Source organism: Hyaena hyaena, unplaced genomic scaffold (genome assembly GCF_003009895.1).
Source record: "Hyaena hyaena isolate Hyena2069 unplaced genomic scaffold, ASM300989v1 scaffold_200, whole genome shotgun sequence".
Taxonomy (NCBI): Eukaryota; Metazoa; Chordata; class Mammalia; order Carnivora; family Hyaenidae; genus Hyaena; species Hyaena hyaena.
In genome coordinates, this window is record NW_024080834.1 from 1,373,139 (window position 1) to 1,396,721 (window position 23,583).

General features: G+C 38.4%; 1 protein-coding gene across 1 annotated transcript in view; it reads left to right on the forward strand.

Moving 5' to 3' along the window:
• The window catches only part of WDR49 (WD repeat domain 49), a 145,855-nt gene that overhangs the window by 90,690 nt on the left and 31,582 nt on the right, over positions 1-23,583 (forward strand). Inside the window, exons 10-15 of the mRNA XM_039241936.1 lie at positions 1,901-2,031; positions 4,441-4,539; positions 12,152-12,316; positions 14,282-14,469; positions 15,849-16,046; positions 19,714-19,895. Coding sequence (XP_039097867.1) covers positions 1,901-2,031; positions 4,441-4,539; positions 12,152-12,316; positions 14,282-14,469; positions 15,849-16,046; positions 19,714-19,895 — 963 coding nt within the window. The remainder of the gene's footprint in view (positions 1-1,900; positions 2,032-4,440; positions 4,540-12,151; positions 12,317-14,281; positions 14,470-15,848; positions 16,047-19,713; positions 19,896-23,583) is intronic.

Sequence of the window (23,583 nt, forward strand, 5' to 3'; positions counted from 1 at the left end):
AAAGAAGATTAGACTCAAAAAGTATTGGGTCTTGAATATAGGCCCACACGTTTAAAGTTTGGCATGTAGAGAATGGAAAACTAGTAAATGTTTTTTTAATGGGGCATTAGCCTTATGTTTGACCAGGCTGTTCCCTCTGCCTAAAGTGCCATCTTCCTCTTCCAAATCCTGGCCTTCTATTATGGTCCAGCTCAAATATGATCCCTCACTCAGCTTTCTTTGATTTCTATACTGGGACCTCTACAGCAATTGATACATACTTACTTGACATCTACCACATTTCAGTTTTCATTTTAGTCACTTTATGCTCATAACTCTATCCCCTGCAGCACCTGAATATGGACTTCCAGGTAGAAACCAAAAATGCTAGTAAAATGAATATATATTAAAAGTTCCCAAATGGAATGATTAATCTAGTGGCAGAAAGGGTAGACTAAAGGCAATGAAATTGGTCAAGTGCCTGTGACAATTGTTCAACAATGAGCCCTGAACTGGGAAGCTATCATTGGCTATTTAAAATAAAAAGGAATGAATATGGTGACATCTCACAGAGGGGGAATCTAAGCATTTGATGTGACTGAGGAAGAGAAACACACAGGAGGCTGGAATGCTGGTCTGTTAACCAAGTTAGGGAATTCAGGATCTAGACCTGGTGTGGAGGAAAAATGAAAAATTTGGATTTCTTGATGTTGCTGATGGGAGCTTTATCTGGATTGTCACCTGGAAAATGGAGCTTCTCAATACTGGGAAAAGTTATGAATGTAGATAAATTTAAGAACCATTTGTAGAGAAGCAAGATTGCAACTTACAGTGGTATGTGGATTCCCTGCACAAGCCCACTTGAGTAGAGAGAGAGGAATAGAAGAAGGACAGTAAGGAGTGTCCATATTAAAAGAAGGGGAGAAAGAGCAGATAGGGTAATAGAGAATAGGGAATGAAAGATCAGGAAGGCAGGAAGAGAAGTGAGACGTACTAGAAAGAAAAGAATTCTCAGGAGGAGAAAGCCACATCCTTCAGAGGGAGGATTTGCTGTGACAGGACAATTTGGAGACCATAGAGCGGTAGGAATAGAAGCAGGATTTTGGGTAGACGAAGAGAGAGTGAGGGTAGAAACTCCATGCCTGTGGCTATAAATGGTCATTTGGGATGTGTGTGCCTCTAGGAGAGAGACTTGGCATAGTCTGGTAGCCAGAATTTCAATCATCAGGTGGAAAGAAGGTGGCACCGATGCCTCCACAGTTTAATTTTCATGCTCCTTCCTTCTTTACCAGGCACTAGGCATTTCATTTTTTGCCCATCTTGGTCTGTCAAATTCATAGCAGTGCCCCAAGATATTGGCCTTTTTAAAACTATTATTTCTATTCCAAATGTATCTGTCCAGAGTCCTATTCCCTTGGAGTGGCAGTTTCTAAGTGTGTTTCACAAATGATAGCTCTTTGAGGTGCTTTATGAAAGAGGACTCTGTGGTTGGGTAAGTCTGGAAAATGCCACAGGGAATGTCAGCATGTTAACTGTTCTGGAATCTCTTATGAAAAGAAAGCTTACTGATTTTGCTTAAACTACCAAATACTATTTTTTTCATAGACTCATCTCCTTTTTTATTGTTACTGTCAAGTAAGTCTTTGTGGCTCCCTGTTACCCATACGGGGATATGTTGTTTAGAGTCTTGGTGGTGGATAATTGATCTGATAAATGCATACATGTTTAATGGTAATGACTGTGAAAAGGTAATTAACTTTCTAATATTAAATATTCATAATATACCAGAGAAGTTAAACAGAAATCCCCCCCAAAAAAGTTTAGTGTGAAGCTCAGGATTATGGATGATAAATGGTTGTTGATTACTCAATGTCTACATCAGATTTGGTCTCACAGCTCAATTCTACTTCCTTTTTACTAGGGCTATTACTGTGTTTCGACTACAAAACTTCAATCAATACTTCATCCAGCCTGAAAAATGGAAAGGAGGAATACAGCACTGTGATGATATCTTATGTGCTGCATTTTTACCTCCACAAACTCTTGTTACAGGTTAATTGAATCTTCACTTGACAATCACTGGTTAAAAGTTTGGTTTCTTTTGGCTCAGTCACTTCTAAAGAGTCTTTTTGGAACTACAGAATGGATAGATTTCTTGAAGAATCATACTTTGTTCCCTCAGCTATCCTTGTTCCTTATTTCCAGGGCAATATACTAGTGGCCATGACTGTCAGCTCTTGAGCATGGCTACCTGGCTTTAGATCCTGGTGCTACCACTTACCAGTGCATCATATTGAACAAGTTATTTAAACTGTAATCATAGCCTTCTCTGGCTAATAGTAATATGCCAATATCTTGGTTTACAGTGAAGGCTTAGTAAGATAATCTGTGTAAGGGCTTACTACAGTGTGTGACACACAGTAAGCTTATCAGTAAATGGTTAGCTTTTATTGTTATTATCCTTTTCCCGGAAACAGCATTAAGGATGATGGGAACAAATCACACTTCTGTGGCACTCAGATGTTTCATAATGGGAACATGCTAACCCTTTGGCACAATTTAGTCTAAGTAATGCTGGTTAAAGACCGACCTCACAAAATGTCTCCAAATCTAAACCCCTAAAAGGATTCATGGGCATGCTTTGATGTGACAAATGAAAGAGGATCAGAAATTGTTATATCATTTTTGGCCAAAGAAAGCAAGTTATAAAGATAGATTGCACCATGATATTATACAGCCCATAGTTTGACAACCTAATTTTTAAAAATAGAACCCAAAATGTCATCAATTAAGAGGAATTAAAGTTTACAGTAAAGAAGCCAGGATGTCTATGACATGTGACAATATGAGGCTTACAGGTCTGTGTACACTTAAATTTCCACTGTCTTCAGGACTTACCTGATCAAAACTACTGTATCAAATATTCTGCTGTTGAATTTGCTTTATAGCTGCTAAAAGTCCATCTCTGCAGGGAGGATCACATACTGAAATGTGATGGAGACAAATAAGCTATAAGGCTGTGTCTTTATACTGTGAAAGTCTCATAAGAGACCTTTGCAATTGGTGGATAGATGATTTTTTCATTCGTTCTCATCTCATCTGTCTTATGTGAAAATGTTTGGTCAAGCACCTTACACCATAAGAATTTCAAAATCATAGGAAGAAGATGGATATTCCCCTGTACAGCTAAGCCATGCAAATCCATAATCCTTGAGCAATATTTGAGTTACACAGGTTGCTCTTCCCAGAACAATACAGAGTTTAGTATGTATTACTCTCTTCTGTCTCCAAATCCCAAGAAAGATGCCATCTGTACATCCCACTCAAATTCAGCTCTTCTGTGCTTCTCTTCACTTGACATTGATTCTCTGCTCAGTAGGGAACTCTCCTCACTGAGCCGCTAAGAGCAGCAGTCTGGTCATGCATTGCTTCTCCCCAGGACAAGCTTGGTCAGACTGAATCTCACTATTTGGGCTTTTCTGTATTCTCTGTGATGAGCAATAGGGAAGGACTTTCTTTTTTTTTTTTTTTTTTTTTAAATTGTTTTTAATGTGTTATTTCTTTCTTTTTTTTTTTTTTTAAATTTTTATTTATTTCTAGGAGAGAGAGAGACAGTGTGAGCAGGGGAGGGTCAGAGAGAGAGGGAGTCACAGACTGAAACAGGCTCCAGGCTCTGAGCTGGCAGTCAGCACAGAGCCTGACGCGGGGCCCGAACCCACGAACCGCGAGATCATGACCTAAGCGAAAGTCGGACGCTCAACCGACTAAGCCACCCAGGCGCCCCGGGAAGGACTTTCTTGAGGGAAAATTTTAGAATTGGAGAAAGCATTATTCAATAAAGAATATAGGGAGAGAAGGAAAAGACAACATGTGTGCATGTACACACACACACTCACACACACACAAGAATAGATGAATAGATGTGGGAAACAGAAACCTAGAATGATTTGATTTGCTTGCCTTCATCAATAAATAAAAGTATAATGATTATTAGAAACAGTACTTATAATATGCTAGGCACTATTCTAAGTACTTTGCATTCTTCATAACAACCCTATGAAATAAATACAATTTTTAATCCAGTTTTATAGATGAAGAAATTGTGGTACTAGGTAGAGTTAAATAACTTGCCCACATTTGCACAGCCAGTAGGTGACAGAACTGGGAATCAAACTCAAGTTGTTTAATCACAAAGCCCTTATTGTGAATGACTGATTACTATAAAATAAAAGAATATGACAGTAATTTCTATCATAGTGAACACACAGGTAGACTATGAGGACTGTAAGTTCTAAAGTTTAATAAAAGTGCTACTTATTATTCATTCATGTTTCCAAAAATACAGACTACCTACTATGTGCCAGACTCTACATAAGGTATTAATGATAATGACTTCTCATTGCTATTGTTCATGTTTTCCAACTTTCTGACAATTTGTGTTTGCCATCCTGGCTCATATAGGGAGTTATGATGGAGAAATTATTCTATGGAACAACAGCACAGAAAACGCTCACTATGTCCTTCACCCTGATTACCAGAGGCTGCTAAAATCAAAATGGGGTGAGTGCAAGTTTGAAACTAAAATAATGTGGCTGAGTCAGACCACAGTAGGCTTAGCTGTTTATGCATGTACCTGATACAGCTTGCTTCTAAATTATAGATGATTGGCTATAAGCACAAGGGATTAGTGATACCGTTGTCTTGTCAAAGTGACTAAAAAGAACCTTGAGATTTCCTTGGCTTAGCAAATTCTCCATGGCGTGCTGTTTCTTGTCTTTATGCCACATCAGCTTTTCTGAATTACTGACAGCAGGGAGCAGGCCTCTCATTTCCATTTAGTTTAGTTTTTGCCAATAAACCTCACCAAACTGCCTTTGAGTGAACCTTGGTACCCCTTAGTAGGAAAATAGGAACTCGTGTTCACTTGATAGGCTGCTCAGGCTCAGTCTAGAGCTTGTATCAAGTATTATGCCACCTGGAAATCTTAAGTTATTTCTTACTTTAGAAACCTGTGAGGAGCATGAGACAGAAGTATATTGTATTTTATGGGAGTTTAGCAGAGCACAAGAATATTTTATACTTAAGCAAAATGTCTTGACAATTTCACATTTTATTTCAGTTTCCTTAGATACTGAAGATTTTTCCTTAGACTTATTTATTTAGGTAATGAATATGTCATTCCTCACAGCCCAGTGAGATTCTATTGTCTCAATTGGATAAACTCACAGAACTGAATTGGACCATAGGAAAGGACAGGTCATCAGATAAAGCTTTTTTGTGTGTGAAAGCTTAAGGAGTAATTTGTTAAGAATAAGCCCTTAGGAGATTTAGGGCTTACTTGCCTGCAGGCACAAAGCTCTGACCTGTTTTAGGTGGCAAGACCTAACCACTAGGGTTCATTGAAACCTCCATAGAGAGGGTGCTGTTCTGCCTCTTCCCCCCTTGCCGTCTTGCAAACCTAATTGTGGCTACAATGAAAACCACAGAGAGATAGATAAGTAAGAAAAAAGAGTAATATCAAACTTCTAAAAGACAGAAGAGGCATTGCTATCAATGTCTTGCTTTGAAATTTTGAAGATCTCCCTGTATAGATTTTTCATAACTATGTGCAGACTCTTCATCGATTCTGAATGTTCCCAGTTCTTATTAGTGTGGCCTGAAGATGATGTCACGAGATAATTAAAGGACCACTGGGAATGTCCTTTCCAGGTTAATTGACTAGCAAATAATACTGCTAAAAATGATCACTTAAATATATTTCTTTTTTCTTTTTTTTTCTTAAATAGTTTATTGTCAGGTTGGTTTCCATACAACACCCAATGCTCATCCCAACAAGTGCCCTCCTCCATGCCCATCACCCCCCTTCCCCTCTCCCCCACCCCCATCAACCCTCAGTTTGTTCTCAGCATTCAACAGTCTCTCATGGTTTGCCTCCCTCTCTCCAACTATTTTTTCCCCTTCTTCTTCCCCATGGTCCTCCGTTAAGTTCCTCCTAAACCACCTATAGGTGCAAACATATGTTATCTGTCCTTCTCTGCCTGACTTATTTTGCTCAGCATAACACCCTCAAAGTCAATCCATGTTGCTACACATGGCCAGATTTCATTCTTTCTCATTGCCATGTAGTATTCCATTGTATAAATGAACTACATCTTCTTGATCCATTCATCCACTGATGGACATTCAGATTCTTTCCATGTTTTGGCTATTGTTGAGAGTGCTGCTATGAACAGTGGGGTATATGTGCCCCTATGCATCAGCACTCCTGTATCTCTTGGGTAAATTTCTAACAATGCTACTGCTGGGTCATAGGGGAGTCTATTGTTAATTTTTTGAGGAATCTCCACACTGTTTTCCAGAGGAACTGCACCAGTTTACATTCCCACCAACAGTGTAGGAGGGTGCCCGTTTCTCCACATCCTCGCCAGCATCTAGAGTCTCCTGATTTGTTCATTTTAGCCACTCTTACTGACATGAGGTGGTATCTTAGTGTGTTTTTGATTTATATTGTCCTGATGATGAGGGACGCTGAGCATCATTTCATGTGTCTGTTGGCCATCTGGATGTCCTCTTCCGAGAAGTGTCTGTTCATGTCTTCTGCCCATTTCTTCACTGGATTGTTTGTTTTTTGGGTGTGGAGTTTGGTGAGTCCTTATAGATTTTGGATACTAGCCCTTTATCTGATATGTTATTTGCAACCATCTTTTCCCATACTGACAGTTGCCTATTAGTTTTATTGATTGTTTCCTTTGCCATGCAGAAGTTTTTTATCTTGATGAGGTCCCAATAGTTCATTTTTGCTCTTGATTCCCTTGCCTTTGGGGATGTGTCAAGTAAGAAATCTCTGTGGTTGAGGTCAAAGAGGTTGTTTCCTGCTTTCTCCTCTATAGTTTTTATGGTTTCCTGTCTCACATTCAGGTTCTTTATCCATTTTGAGTTTATTTTTGTGTATGGTGTGAGAAAATGATCTAGTTTCCTTCTTCTGCATATTGCCGTTCAGTTCTCCCAGCACCATCCGTTAAAGAGACTGTCTTTTTTCCATTGGATACTCTTTCCTGCTTTGTCAAAGATTAATTGACCATACATTTTTGGGTCCAATTCTGGGTTCCTTATTCTATTCCATTGGTCTGTGTGTCTGTTTTTGTGCCAATACCATACTGTCTTGATGATGACAGCTTTGTAGTATAGGTTAAAGTCTGGGATTATGATGCCTCCTGTTGTGGTTTTCTTCTTCACTATTACTTTGGCTCTTTGGGGTCTTTTGTGGTTCCATACAAATTTTAGGATAGTGTGCTCTAGTTTTGAGAAGAATGCTGGTGCAATCTTGATTGGGATTGCATTGAATGTCTACATTGCTTTGGGTAGTAATAACAATTTAACAATATTTATTCTTCTGACCCATGAGCATGGAACATTTTTCCATATCTTTGTGTCTTCTTCAATTTCCTTCATAAGTTTTCTATAGTTTTCATCATACGTATCTCCTATATCTTTGGTTAGGTTTATTCCTAGGTATTTGATGGTTTTTTGTGCAATTGTGAATGGGATCAGTTTGTTGATTTCTCTTTCTGTTGCTTCATTATTTATGTATAAATATGAAACCTATTCCTTTACACTGATTTTTGTATCCTGCAACTTTGCTGAATTCATGGATCAGTTCTAGTAGGCTTCTGGTGGAGTCTGTCAGGTTTTCTATGTAGAGTATCATGTCATCTGCGAAAAATGAAAGCTTGACTTCTTTGCCAATTCTGATGCCTTTTAATTCCTTTTGTTGTCTGATTGCTGATGCTAGAACTTCCAGCACCATGTAAAACAACAGTGGTGAGAGTGGACATCCCTGTCGTGTTCCTGATCTTAGGGGGAAAGCTCTCAGTTTTTCCCCTTTGAGGATGATGTTAGCTGAGGGCTTCTCATTAGATGGCTTTTATGATGTTTAAGTAAGTTCCTTCTATCTGACTTTCTTAGGGGTCTTTATTAAGAAGGGATGCTGTATTTTGTCAAATGCTTTCTCTGCACCTATTGACAAGATCATATGGTTTTTATCTTTTGTTAATGTGATATATCACATTGGTTTGCAAATATTGAACCAGCCCTGTAGCCTAGGAATGAATCCTGCTTGATCATGCTGGATAATTCTTTTTATGTGCTGTTGAAATCAATTTGCAAGTATCTTGTTGAGGATTTTTGCACTGGTATTCATCAAGGATATTGGCCTGTAGTTCTTTTTTTTTTTTTTTTTTTTTTTTTTTTTTTGNTTTCTATTTTTTGGAATAGCTTGAGAAGAATGGGTATTAACTCTGTTTTAAATGTCTGGTAGAGGGGCGCCTGGGTGGCTCAGTCGGTTAAGCATCCAACTTCGGCTCAGGTGATGATCTCACGGTTCGTGGGTTCGAGCCCCACATTGGGCTCTGTGCTGACAGCTTGCTCAGAGCCTGGAAACTGCTTCAGATTCTGTATCTCCTTCTCTCTCTGACCCTTCCCTGCTCACGCTGTCTCTGTCTCTCTCTCAGAAATAAATAAAACATTTAAAACTAAATAAATAAATGTCTGGTAGAATTCCCCAGGGAAGCCATCTGGGTATGGCTCTTATTTGTTGGGATATTTTTGATAACTGATTCAATTTCTTCACTAGTTATGGGTCTGTTCAGATTTCTATCTCTTCCCGTGTGAATTTTGGTAGTGCGTGTGTGTTTAGGAATTTGTCCATTTCTACTAAGTTGTCCAGTTTGTTGGCATATAATTTTTCATAGTATTCCCTGATAATTGCTTGTATTTCTGAGGGATTGGTTGTTTTCTTTTTTTTCTAAATTTTTTAATGTTTATTTATTTCTGAGAGAGAGAAAGAGAACAAGGGAGGGTCAGAGAGAGAGGGAGAGACAGAATCTGAAACAGGCTCCAGGCTCTAAGCTAGCTGTAGGCACAGAGCCCGATGTGGGGCTCGAACCCACGAGTTGTGAGATCATCACCTGAGCCGAAGTCGGATGCTTAACGGACTAAGCAACCCAGGCGCCCCTCTGAGAGATTGGTTGTAATAAATCTATTTTCAATCATGATTTTGTTTCTTTGGGTGCTCTCTCTTTTCTTTCTGAGAAGCCTGGCTAGAGGTTTGCCAATTTTGTTTATTTTTTCAGAAAACCAACTCTTGGTTTCATTGATCTGTTTAACTGTTTGTTTTTTTTCTTTTTTGGATTCTATATTGTTTATTTCTGTCCTATTTTGTTTTATTATTTCTCTTCTCCTGCTGGGTTTGGGTTGTTCTTGTTGTTCTCCTTCTGGTTCCTTTAGGTGCATACTTGCGCTTTTTCTAATTCTTGAAATAGGCCTGGAGTGCAATGTCCTTTCCTCTTAGGACTGCCTTTGCCGCATCCCATAGAGTTTGAATTGTTGTATATTAATTTTCATTTGTTTCCATATACTTTTAAATTTCTTCTCTAATTCCCTGATTGGCCCATTCGTTCTTTAGTAGGGTGTTCTTAACCTCCATGTTTCTGGAGGTTTTCCAGACTTCTTCCTGTGGTTGATTTCAAGTTTCATAGCATTGTGATTTGAAAATGTGCATTGTATGATCTCCGTTCTTTTATTTTTATTGAGGGCTGCTTAATGTCCCAGTATGTGATCTCTCTTGGAGAATGTGCCATGTGCACTTGAGAAGAAAGTGAATTCCATGGCCTCAGGATATAGAGTTCTAAATATATCTGTCAAATCCATCTGGTCCAATGTGTCATTCAAGTCCATTGTTTCTTTAACGATTTTCTGTCTAGTTGATCTATCCATTGCTGTAAGTGGAGTATTAAAGTCCATTGTTTCTTTAGTGATTTTCTGTCTAGTTGATCTATCCATTGCTGTAAGTGGGGTATTAAAGTCCCCTGCTATTAGCACATTCTTATCCATAAGATTGTTTCTGTTTGTGATTAATTGTTTTATGTATTTGGGTGCTCCTGTATTCAGTGTGTAGACATTTATAATTGTTAGCTCTTCCTGATGGATAGATCCTTTAATCACCATATAATGCCCTTCTTCATCCCTTGTTACTGCCTTTACTTTAAAATCCAGCTTGTCTGATATAAGTATAGCTACTCCAACTTTCTTTTGACTTCCAGTAGCATGGTCTATATTTCTCCATCTCATTACTTTCAGTCTGAAGGTGTCCTCAGGTCTAAAATGAGTTTCTTGTAGACAGCAAATAGAAGGATTTTGGTTTTTTATCCATTCTGGTACCCTATGTCCTTTGATTGGAGCATTTAGTCCATTTACATTAAGTGTGATTATTGAAAAATATGGGTTTAGAGTCAAATTGTGTTCTTTGTAGGATTTATGTTTGTGGTGTTGTCTCTGGTACCTTGCGTTCCTTGCAACATTTCCCCTATAGAGTCCCCCTTAGGATTTCTTGTAGGGCTGGTTTAGTGGTGATTAATTCTCTAAATTTTTATTTGGGAAGACCTTTATCTCTCTTATTTTGAATGACAGGCTTGCCGGATAGAGAATTCTTGGCTGCATATTTTTTCTGTTCATCACATTGAAGATTTCCTGCCATTCCTTTCTGGCCTGCCAAGTTTCGGTAGATAGGTCTTTCACCACTCTGATGGGTCTCCCTTTGTATGTTAGGGCCCTTTTATCCCTAGCTGCTTTCAGAATTCTCTCTTTGTCCTTATATTTTGCCAGTTTCACTGTGATATGTTGTGCATAAGATCGATTCAAGTTACGTCTGAGGGGAGTTCTCTGTACCTCTTAGATATCAAAGTCTGTTTCCTTCCCCAGATTGGGGAAGTTCTCTGCTGTAATTTGTTCAAGGACTCCTTCAACACCTTTCCCTCTTTCTTCCTCTTCTGGAATTCTTATGATATGGATATTGTTCTGTTTGATTGTATCACTCAGCTCTCGAACTCTCCTTTCATGTTCCTGGATCAGTTTATCTCTCTTTTTCTCAGCTTCCTCTTTTTCTATAATTGTGTGTTCTAATTCACCTATTCTCCTCTCTGCCTCTTCAATCTGTGCATGACAGTGAACATCAGTGGACGCCTCCATTTTATTAAACACCTCATTTATAGCATTTTTTAATTCATCACAACTATTTTTAAGCTCCATAGTCTTTGTAGCAATCCTTTCTCTGATATCTTCCATGCCTTTTTCAAGCCCAGTGATTAATTTTATGACTATTGTTCTAAATTCTTGTTCCATTATGTTGCTAATATCTGTTTTGAGCAGTTCTTTAGCTGTCATTTCTTCCTGGAATTTCTTTAGAGGAGAGTTCTTCCTTTTCATCATTTTGGCTAGCTTTCTGTCTCTTGTTAGTTTTAAAAGCTTGTTATGCACTCTGCACCTGCGAGTCCTGCTGTTTTAAAGAAGGCTCTTTGACTGTCCAGGGCCTGTCCATTCAGGAAGTGTTCTTTGAATGGTGTCTCTTGGTCTCTCTTGTTGAGACTTTGGTTATTTTATTTCCCTACTCATAGTGGTATTTGGGACTCTCCACCATGTGTACTTTGGCTTGTTTCTTGAGGTAGCCTTATGAGGTTGCCTTCCCAGTGTACTCTGTCTCTTTCTCTTCTCAAACTCCTATGGCTCAGTGTCTTATGGCTTCAGGCCTTCTCTGTTGGAGAGATGGGTGCAAACAAAATGCACGGAGCTCCCTACTTCTCCGCTATCTTGCCTCTATTCTGATACTCCCATACTTCACAGGAGCCAAGGATTCAAGTGCAGAATTACAGCACCATGGTGCCCCAGTGGCCATGCAGTTGTGGTAGCGTCCTGGCACAAGGCTCCCTGCTCACTCGATCACTTAAATATAGTTAAATCGTCATTACAGCTCATGTTAATTATATTATTCGCAAGACTAATATGAATGATTGATAAGATGAAAATGCCATGATATTAGAATCGTATTTGTCTGGAACACGTCAGGATTTCTAAGATGTTAACAGTGACCAAAAAATGAAGTCCCTATTAATTCACATCAAGGGAAAACACCGTACATGTGTATGTAATATACAAAACAAAAATAGAATCAAACGGTCCTTCAAGTTGGTGTTCAAGAAGTGAATAGAGGAAGATGAGATGGATGTTGACTAGAAGCTTACTGTGAGACCTGATGGGCTCACCAGAGATCATGATGGAGGTGGGCCTGATGTTTTTCATAAGCGTCTGTGTGAAAAGCAGGTGTTTGTGTTCACCACAGATACAGAGCCTCAGAAGCTTCTCAATGCTGGGAGGAGCCACTCTGCCCACCCCACCTCAAACCAGGCTACCCTGGGAGCCTACTCCTTTGAGACAGACACCAACTGCAATAATGCTGTTGTGAGGCTTTGTGTCCTTGAAGCAAGAAAAAACACTGCAGAGACAGGTAAAATGTATATTTCAAGTTTGTAGATTGATATATTTGTAAACCATCGGAAAAGGGAGTGGTGAAGACTGTTTATTCCTGGAGCTTGACTTTGTGTAGCTAACAATCAGTACTGGGTCATGGGAGGTCACAGGCTACAGCAAACAAGCTCAGGGTTCAGGCGGAAGGATCCAGGAGCAGGAGCCAGACTGGACCCGATGTGTGATTTATACAGTTCTGTACAGGTCAGGATCAAAGTGCGAAAAACTCTGGCAAACTATTTGCTATGGGTGACCATCAGAATTAGTGTTCCAGCCATGGCTTAAGGAAGTCTGGTAGGGTAGAGGGCACAGCAAGAAATATGCTTCAAATATATGAGCCAAGGCTTAGGTCTACATGTGCCAGAAGGGTAGAGTCTGAGACTTTGCGAGCACCTAGTTTCAAAAAGGGTTAGGAGAAAATAGGAGGAAACTTGGAGATTAGGGCAATAGCAGAATTTGAAATAACTGCTGATCCTGAGTCAAGAGAGCTGCTTGCTTTTTTCTTTTTTCTTTTTTCTCTTTGGTAATGCTTTGGGTATCATTACCAGTTATGCATACTTTTCAGAGTAAGTCAGAGTCTTGGCTTTTAGGATAGATTCCAGAGTACTTAGGATAGAGTTTCTGCTGAGCTGTATGCTAAAACTGTTGCCATCATATCACTTACCATAGTTGTCTGATATTATGTAAATTAAATAACCATTTGCTTAATTTCCACCTTGTTTTCAGTGGCTATGTTAACATAATGCCAACGCAGCCTTCACCTTCCCCAAATAAAAATCTGCTTTTGAGAATAGTGCATACTTTTTACCTTTTATCTAAAATTTATCTTTTAAAAGCATTTTTCTTAATATTGGAAATCTAGACATATAGATATTATACGTTTGGAAAAAATGAACATATCTGCGCTGCGTTTTCCACATTTATTTTCTCATATTCAATTTGCAGCTAGAAAATCTGCATGATTTTCATATATATTTTTCACCCATTAAAAATTAATAAAGGTATATCCTTATAGAGTTTTAGAAACCTTGTGGAGTATTTAGGATAGACTTTGAAATGATTAGATTCCAAAACTCTCTATTTTCTAGAATTCACTTATATTCACAAAATGAACTATTATCCTGAAATTGCTCTCATTTCCTCAACACTAATTCTTCTTAATGTTATCAGTATTCCCAAATTGTTTCTACCGAGGCAGCTACATGCCATTATTTCTACCTTAAACAGATATGATTGTTAATCGGCAGTACATTTGTGAAGTAAATTGAAAGTCATCTACAGACTTATCAAATAATAATAGGAACTTTGCCACAGAAGAATAATTTAGGTAGAGTGCTTCTACAAGGCATATAATAAAGGAGAAAATGAAAAGGTTAGTTCTAGACCTATGAACCAAAAAAGTATTCCATAAGGGGTTCCAGTGAATTCTTGATGAAAAATTAAAAACAAGCTGATACATAGAATCCTAAGCATGAAGCCACATAGAGTAACTAATAGCTTTGCTGCTCTAACAAAATGTATGCATCCTGCTCTGTGCAGGAGGAATTTTACTTGTTTGGTATATGTGTCCAATAGGTTATTAAGAAAGATGGGTTTATGCAATTGGAGTATTATAACATTTTTGTAAATTTATTTGTAACACATTAAGTCTATCTAACTTTAAAAACCCAATTTTATTGAAATAATGAATGAAGAAAAGGGAACTAAATGCAGTGGGCCCTCTTGACTTTCCTATCTCGTTTAATGCTCCACACAAACCAGTAAGGGTGTCATAGGATTATCTCCATTTTATATTTGAGAGAATCAAAGTGCTGGAATTTGGTACCAGGGCTACCTACCTCTGCAACAACCTTATGCTTCCCACAGGGTAAGCCACTGAAGATACTTTTTCAAACAAAATGTTTGCTGTCACATTTTCCTAATTAGGTGTTCTCTTACACGTTAGGAGGAGCTAACCTGGTGTCATGTGGAGGATCTGGGTATGTCAGATTCTGGGATACATTTAAGAAGCAACTTCTGGCTGAATTTTTGGCTCATGGTGGAGTTGGATCCATTATTATGTCTACTGATAAGTCAAACCAATACCTTGCCACAGGAGCTCTGGATGGACAGTTGAAAATCTGGAATATAGAAGTAAATTGAAAGAATTCTCATATTGTGTTTATTATTTTTGCTTGCCTTTTATGGCGGATAACTATGAATTTGGTTTTATCTATTTCCTAGATAAGGGCAGACATGAGCAGCCTGAGTATTTAAATGGAAACATATACATGAATTGAGCAGAGAAATTTCTTAAATAATTTATGGGGATTTTTCTCAATATTAAAAACCTTCTGTTAATATATAGTCAAGTCAATCTCCAAATTTAGAAACACAGTTGTCAGTAACATACTGCAGCATTGTTTGAGCATAAATAACTAGGATATACCTTATTTGAAATGAGATTGTAAACCTAATTTAGAAAGAGTACTGGCCTTTCATCCAACATTTATTGTCCTTTTGAATTAGTTTGGAATTTTTGTATCACTGATTAGCTGCTCAATTTTCTAATCATATTATAAAATTGTACAACATACATCTATCTACACATGATAAAGTTCATCTCTATCAAATAACTGACTCTTCTGTTCACTTTTTCTTCTTTTCATTCTTCTTCTCCCTTCCTTCCTTCCTTCCTTCCTTCCTTCCTTCCTTCCTTCCTTCCTTCCTTCCTTTCCTTCCTTCCTTTATTGTCCTTTTGAATTAGTTTGGAATTTTTGTATCACTGATTAGCTGCTCAATTTTCTAATCATATTATAAAATTGTACAACATACATCTATCTACACATGATAAAGTTCATCTCTATCAAATAACTGACTCTTCTGTTCACTTTTTCTTCTTTTCATTCTTCTTCTCCCTTCCTTCCTTCCTTCCTTCCTTCCTTCCTTCCTTCCTTCCTTCCTTCCTTCCTTTCCTTCCTTCCTTCCTTCCTTCCTTCCTTCCTTCCTTCCTTCCTTCCTTCCTTCCTTCCTTCCATGTCTCAAGTTAGGCAAATCACTAAGAAACTTTTTTTTAAACTTTTTAAAAATGTTTTATTTATTTCTGAGAGAGAGAGAGAGCGAGCGAGCATGAGCAGGGGAGGGTCAGAGAGAAGGGGAGACACAGAATTCCAAGCAGGCTCCGGGCTCTGAACTAGCTGTCAGCACAGAGCCGACCCCGGGGCTTGAACCCACAAGTCGTGTGATCATGACCTGAGCCGAAGTCACACGCTTAACCAACTGAGCCACCCGGGTGCCCCAGGGTTTTTTTTTTTGTTTTTTTTTTTTGTTTTTTTTTTTTAGTTTTTTGAAACTTAATACCATTTTTCTAAGCTCCTTATTACGAACTATTCTTTTGTATTCGGAGAACAGATTATTGTTCCCAAATGTGCCTTTTTTCATTTCCGTATCAGATGTTTTAAGAAAAAGTATTATGTCACTGCAATAATTTAATATTTGGACTTTTTAGAATTCTGGCATTTCTTTTAATTCAGGAGTACTGTCTTAATTCCAGTAAGAGCAAAATCACACAGGCTCCAACTCTGATAAGATCTTTCCGACCTCACGAAGACCGGATAAGTTCCTTAGAGATGTGTCAGCCCGGTGGCTGCCTACTGATTATCTCCTCCTCTGCAGACTGTAGCATTTGTGTGACTGACGTCTGCGGTGCTCCTTTCTGGATCTTTGGTCAGGTAGAAGTATTGCTTGTTTATCATTCTAGTATTTACTTGACATTTAGCATGAACTTGGGCTGATTTCTATTTGAATCTCATGGGCTGTTAATGTTCATTAGTCATGAAAGAACTGACTTCCGTGTCTGGAGCTGTAGCTCCAGGCATCTCTTGTCCTGCTTGCCATTAACCATGGCAGTTCCATCAAGTAGAAGACTCTGGAGACGTGAAAAGATGGCGGCCCTGTACAGCTCAAAACATTCCATGATTGCTGAGAAAAATTTCTCCTCTAAAATAAATGGATTTTCTTCCGCGTCAATGCTTAGTAAAAATACAATGTGGAAAAAAATTACCATGTTATTCTTAAACAGATAGAAGACAATGTCACTTAATAATGAAGGTACTAATCAAACATGGAAAATTTTAGAAAAGGACAGACCTTCCTATTCTGTGTCTGGTTTACTCCTGCCAAAATAACAATAGCTAACATTTGCTGAGTATTTCCTATGTGAGTGAGGCTCTGTTCTACGGCCTCCACATGAATTATCCCGTGTAATTATAATTCCTCATCCAATGAGGGAGGGACTCTCGTGATTCCCATTTTATAAATGGAAAACAGAGGTACAGAGAGTTTGAATAAACGTCCTGAGCTCACAGAGGCCAATAAGTAGTAGAGTTTGGCTTTTAAGTCAAGCTGGCTCATTTCAGAGCTCATGGTTTTAACTTCTTCCTCCTGTGAAACTAAGCTCTCATTTATACCTGCCTATTAAGAGAGATGGAAGTTGGGGGCATGGTAGAAAGGAAATATTTATTGTCTCACATTTCCTTTATCTTTTCCATTTGTTTTCATGGGAACTCTGTTCCCATTTTCTGTGTGATTTGGGGGGACAAAATAGCAGATCTGTTTCAACCAGTACTATTGAAGCATGGTGGCATCAGGTCCGGCTGAAACCTTCATTTCTGTCTGGCTGGTTGGCTGGGTTCTACCCTGCAGCCTGCATAGCCACTCATGCCGTGAGAACACAGCAACTATCTTCATTTGGTTGCTCGATTTTTGAATCACTTTGTTGATGTCAAACAACTGAAAGAAGTTTATCCAACCGTTTGGGACACATAGGGTGACGGTAAATGAGAAAATAATCTGGGACAGTGGGTCCATGTTCGGCTGGGTAATACGGGAGTCTCAAGGCAACACTCAAGAGCTGTACAGTCTCTCCTGCCCTTTATATAAGGCAAGTGCTAGACTTTCCTCAGTCAGGAAAAAGAGCATCTGAGTGGTAACTCAAATGGGTCTGTGTGTAGGTGTGTGGTGAGAGAGAGAGAGGAGCACAGCTGGCAGTCTGAGCACAAAATGAGTTGGAAAGATGCTTCTGTAAGTGAAGAAGTTAATGCAGTGCCGAATTGCTGTATGTCATGCCTCATGGGCTCTGGAGAGATGAGGTAGAGGTAAGAACAACAGGGAGAGAAACAAAGTGTCATCAAGTGGCTGATACCTGGAGTGTAAGTTCCTTGGACGGGACTGAAGAAGGAAATAGCACCCCTGTAGGTCCGGGGGCCATATTGTGCCCACCAAACAGAATCTGCGGCTAAATTTTATTTTGATTAGGAAGCATGTGCTAATAAAACTGTTCATTTTTATGCCTTTGATATTTGTCCTTAGCTTTTATACAGCCTTTGTACTTTGAGGGATTTTAGCCTCAAAAAGCCTGTGTGAAAATAGTTTGGTGTTTTCCTTATGTTCAAGGCAGGAAAAAGAGCCACCAGAGCTGGGATAGTCTTAGAAAGTAAAGGCTGGCAGACCTGGGGACAGCTGGGTTTTCTGATCTCTTCTGCTTGAATTCTACTCCCTCCCCCCGAGAGCTCACTTTGATCAAGGTGTCTTGAATATAGTCCCAAGGGGAAGGGGTAGGGTAGGAAGAAAAGAAAGGAGACGGGAAGGGAAGACAATGAATTAGCTAGAAAATAGCAGCAGTGAATGTCCCTCTCTTGGTGTGTAAGAAGAGACACTCTTTTGGAGAAGGAACAGAAGGCTATGAAAGGCAGATGGTAATGCGTAGAAGAGAAAGAGAAGAGACCCAATTAGTAAACATACTAGGATTAGAACACTTCTTACTAAACAAACTTCATGTGTACAGTGTCATGACTTTTGCCTTACATTTGAATGTTACATTTGTTTTTTAGTCCAGTTTCTTTGGGTCTAGCAGTTATTAAAATAGGAACAAAAGCAGTGTTAATTTCACCAGTGTTTAAAATTTGACGTAGTTGCTCATTTTGTTTTGATATTTATTTTGAGAGAGAGAGGGAATGCATGTGAGTGAGGGAAGGGCAGAGAGAGAGGGAGAGACAGAATCCCACTTACAGTGCAGAGCGTGAAACAAGGCTCGATTTCATGAACCTGTGAGATCTTGACCTGACCTGAAATCAAGAGTTGGACGTTTAACCAACTGAGCCACCCAGATGTCCCTAAACTTAAGTTGCTCATATTTAAACATTAAAGATTTCATACAAGATCCAGATTTCTTGCTTCTCTTGAGAAAGAACACATCAGTCTCTGAGAATCACTATAAAATGGGTTCTCTCTAATTCACCATAGTCTCCACTTTTCCTATTGACGATGAACACTGGGGCTGAACTTCATTTGCTGTTTTCACCTTATATGAGGCTTGATTCATTCATTGATACTGTCTTCCCGGCTCCTGTAGGCATTTTACTATGCAATATCTGCTGACAAGTTATCAGTTTATAGGCCACACAGATATCCTAGGGATGCCTAATTCCCTCATGTCACACATATCATGCATTCCTGTGTCTATAATAGGAGTTGACATAAGACAAGGAAATTGATTCTGTTTTTCAAATGTTAAATTGAATGTCAATGAGAGCTTCTGCTAAGTGGAAACATATTAAGATTTATAGCCAAATTTTGTGAAAACTAGTGTGTAATATATTTTCTGGAAAAGAATGCTCAATAATTTGATTGGTTTTTTGAGATATTTTTAGAAAGAGGCAAAGAAAGCCGTTGTATGAAAAATTAACTGGTAATTTTTTGGTAAAAATTTTGCTTTTCATTTTGGTAAATATACATCTTTCTATTCAAGAATTTAAAGTGGGAATGTCTTTTTTTTTGTAGTTCATTATCTTTTCAGACAATCTTTGTTCCTTACAACTCTTATTCCTGTCTACCTTTATTAAAGTTACATGTAACAAATATCATATGATTTCGCTCATATGTGGAATTTAAGAAACAAAACAGATGAACATAGGAGAAGGGAAGGGAAGATAAGATAACAGATAAGAAGGCAAACATAAGAAGCTTAAAACAGAGAACAAACTGAGGGTTGCTGGAGGGGTGTTGGGTCTAGGGATGGGCTAAATGGGTGATAGGCATTAATGAGGGCACTTGTTGGGATGAGCACTGGGTGTTATATGTAGGAGATGAATCACTGGGTTCTACTCCTGAAACAAATACTACACTGTATGTTAACTAACTTGAATTTAAATAAACAAATTTTAAAAATAAAATTACATATATATGCCTCATCTCCTTTATAAAACTGTAAAGACTTTGAAGAACCCATGCTTCATTATTTGTGTGTGTGTGTACTCAGGACTTCCATTATTAGTGTAGCACATAAGTGTTCAAGAAAAAGAACTGTCATAAAAATAAAATAATGCTCTGTGTTTTCAGGCAAAGCATTGGCAAATTGAACACAGTTTTCCCCTTCTTAAAAGAGATACTAATTTACTGAAAAGTGAGATTCAAGAAGAAAGCATAAGAGGAATTCCTTTCTCTTCTAAGGAGGAATCATGTTTAGACCTACCAGAACTTTCTCTACTTGATAAGAAAAACAAAGGTAGCTCCACATACAAGTAAGTAATTTTAAGTGTTACCTGGTTGGCAACGGGAGTCTAGATAAGACCTAAGTAAGATTGACCCAAACTTCCTTCTGTTCTCCATGGAATAGCCAATGACTGCTTCAAGGATGTATATAGTGCAGGGAGAATTTATATGCTCAGGATTATAGCTGGTTTGATTTCTTAACTCCATTGAACTCTTGATTTCTATTCAGGATCTTCTAGTCTTTTGTTTCTGCTTCATTACCAACCTAAATGTGGAAATTAGCCCCTTTCCTCAAAAACCGTATACTGTATGTGTGTATGTATTTATGTATCTATCTCAAAATGTATGTCAGATTTACTCCTAGTTTTGGTAATGTGCACAAGGGTTTATATGACAAAGGTTCAAACAGCTTACTTTGAATAGTAGACATAACTCTCTTTTTAACTCTTCTTGGCTTTTCTTCATTTGTTCAGACTTTTCTTCTCTTCACCCCACTCTGCTAGATCCCATTCTTACACATTCCTCTTACTCTGTAATGCCAGGCACTTTTACTCACTTCTTTTGCCTCCTATACTGTTGCTAATCGTGTTCTCCTAATTCCATCTTTCATGCTCAAAACTATTATTTTTGAAAGGATGATTTTATCCATTGTATTTTGTTTGAAACAAATGAACAAAATTTTTTTTAACATGTGCATATTACCTTTAGGAGGTTTATAGAAAAACTGCACAGAAAGTACAGAGAGTACATCCCCTCCTCCCATCCCACATTAGCATGGTTTATCTGTTACAACTTACGCACCAATACTGATACTTTATTATTAGCTAAAGCACATAGTTTACATTAGGAGGTTGGGTGGGAGGTTCTTTAAAATGACTGTATTCAGGTAGCTGTGCACTGCCCACTTCCAAATCAGTGCGTTCCTTGGCCAATCTCTTTGACCCAGCCCCACTAACTGGGGTTTCCTGTGGTAATACGCATCCCAGTGTTTTTCTGTTACAGTCCCTCACAATGGCAGGCCTTCCCCCTTGCACCACTTCTCCTGAGTCAACTACAGTTTGACCCGTAGGAAGCTCACACCTTTGTTGCCACACCAATGCCTCCCTAGCTGCCCCTTCGTTCCTTGCTCACATGGGTTCCTCCAGCGACAGCTTTTTGCCTGTAGACTTTTGCAGGTATTCATGAGCCACTGATCCATTCTGTCCCTCTAAAGGTCACCTCAGTGGACATACACTATACTCTTTGACTGGTCCATGGGAGTGGAAGCTAATACTGAAGGGGAAGCGTCCCACCTCTCCCAGGGGAGCGGGACTCCGTGCATACCTACAATGCTCTCCTCTGTTTATGGCATCTTTGGTCTAGTTATATCCTAGAGTATCAGCAGGGCTGGGTGTCAGCAGGTTGGTTTCAGAGCTATCTCCTTGTCCTGTGCCAGAAATCTAGCACCTCACTCTGGAATACGAGAATACTTTTTGCTCCTTAATTAATTAAATATTTTGCTTTCAGACTTTTTGAACCTCTGCTGACAGGGAGATAGGAGGACAAAAAAAAAAAAAATCCCCTTTAAATATCCTGTTACACTAAATTACACTTTGATATTTGTTCTTCCATTTCCTTGAATTATGGTTTGCTGAAATGTCAAGTGGCATTTTACTTTCAGGCAGAAGGATCTTTTCAATTTAGAAATATAGCACGACCAATCCTGTACAAGAATAGAATGCTGGGAATAGAAAGATTTTAGACACAATAAAATGCCCCCCACCCAGCCACCCAACTCAATTTTACAGATGAGGAACCAAAGTTACCCTAAGGTAACAGAGATATAGATCATTGTTTCTCTTCCTGTCATACCTCTGGCAGCGTGAAGGCAACTATTAAAACACATTCTTCATTAAGAATATTTCAGCTAATATAGGAATTTCCCATTCCTCTTGACACACTCAATTCTTCTTTTTTTCTTCATTCAGCTTTTCCTTAGAAATTTCCAGCAATAAGACGCAGAGTTACCTCTATATATATACCACATCTTTTCAAATGACAGTATTTTAAAAAGTACCTGTGATCTTTAAAATTTCTGCTCGAACTAAGTCAGATGACTGGATTGAAAAAGTTTAAGACTTTATTATAAGGAGATAGTACAGAATAACGTGACTTTGGAGCTATTGGACTAATTGAAAGAAAAGGGCTAAAAACATATCCTCAGAATTGGGAGGTGTCTTCCCTTTTCCCAAGAGCACAGCCAGGGATCCTCCATGGGAAACCTACAAGTGCAATGTAATTGCCAACCTGAAAATGTCCTCCATGGCCTCCATCCAATAATAAAGAGATTACAGGTTATATTCTCCTTAAGGAAATGTTATTCTGAAGAATGTGCCTTATTCCTAAGAAGATTAGTAAGTACAAGGAGGGAGTCATGCTAGTTCTTGTCCATATGCAAAACTATTTTTAAAAATACGTGAAAGAATTTACTAGAACTAAGGAGAAAAAAGCACATCTGGTGAGTCTGTACGCAGGTGGGGGTATGTTCAGATGGAGGGGAAACAAAAAGAAAGATGACGACACGAAAAGGAAAAGCCAATAGAAAATGGGAGAAGCAGGAAAAAATAAAGGGAAAAATCAGATGCATTAAAGCTACATTCTCATCTTAGCTCCTAACATCCTCTCTCCAGGAGAAAAATCTTGGCATATAATATCTTCTGGCTTATGCATAAATAACAGGTTTCCATAACACTTAAGGTATTGTATCATGTTATGTGTGAGAAGTGGGTAGGTGGTAAAATGTCATTTTCAACTTAAGTCCTGGGGAGATGAAGACGAATATAGATTTTAAGAGAATAATAGAAACTCCTAATGTTAACAGTTAATACAGACAAGGAAATTTTTCCTTCCTTAGATTTAGGGGGAAAAAAAGGAAGAAATAAATGTAAGGATAAAATAGAGAACAGAAACCACAGTGGGCATGCATTTTTTTCTTAATTTATAGCATGTTTGTTTTCCAGAACCAAAATTATTCACACAAAATTATTCTTATCTAGAAAAGTTATAGATAAAATGAGGAAGTCCAACAATATAACTTCAGAATATTTCTTTATTACAAAAATAATACATGCCCTTTAGGAGAAAATTTGGAGGTACAAATAAGCAAGAAGGATAAAGACGAAAAATTGCCTATAGCAAAACTGTTGCTGACACTTAGGCATTTCTAGCTCCAGGCAAGTAAACAATTAAAGGCACATTTTCTGAAAATGTAGACTCACATACATAGCTTATAACCTGTTTCATCATTCCAAAAATCCATAGCAAAGGGGCACCTGGGTGGCTCAGTCAATTGGGCATCCAACTTCAGCTCAGATCATGATCTCATGGTTCATGAGTTTGAGCCCCACATCAGGCTCTGTGCTGACAGTTCAGAGCCTGGAGCCTGCTTCCGATTCTGTCTCTTCCCTTTCTTTCTGCCCCTCCCCCACTCAAACTCTCTCTTAAATATGAATAAACACTAAAAAATTGTTTTAAATAATAAAAAATATCCACAGTGAAATTCTTTCTGTATGAATTAATAGGAGTGTCCAATACATCAACATTTGTAATGACTCCCTAGGAACTTATTATCTAGTTTTGTAACCATTTTCTTTTTTTCAAGCATTTAGGTTGTTAACAAATTTTAACTGGGAAAACACTTCTTGAAACACTTTCATGCATACACATTAGAATACCCAA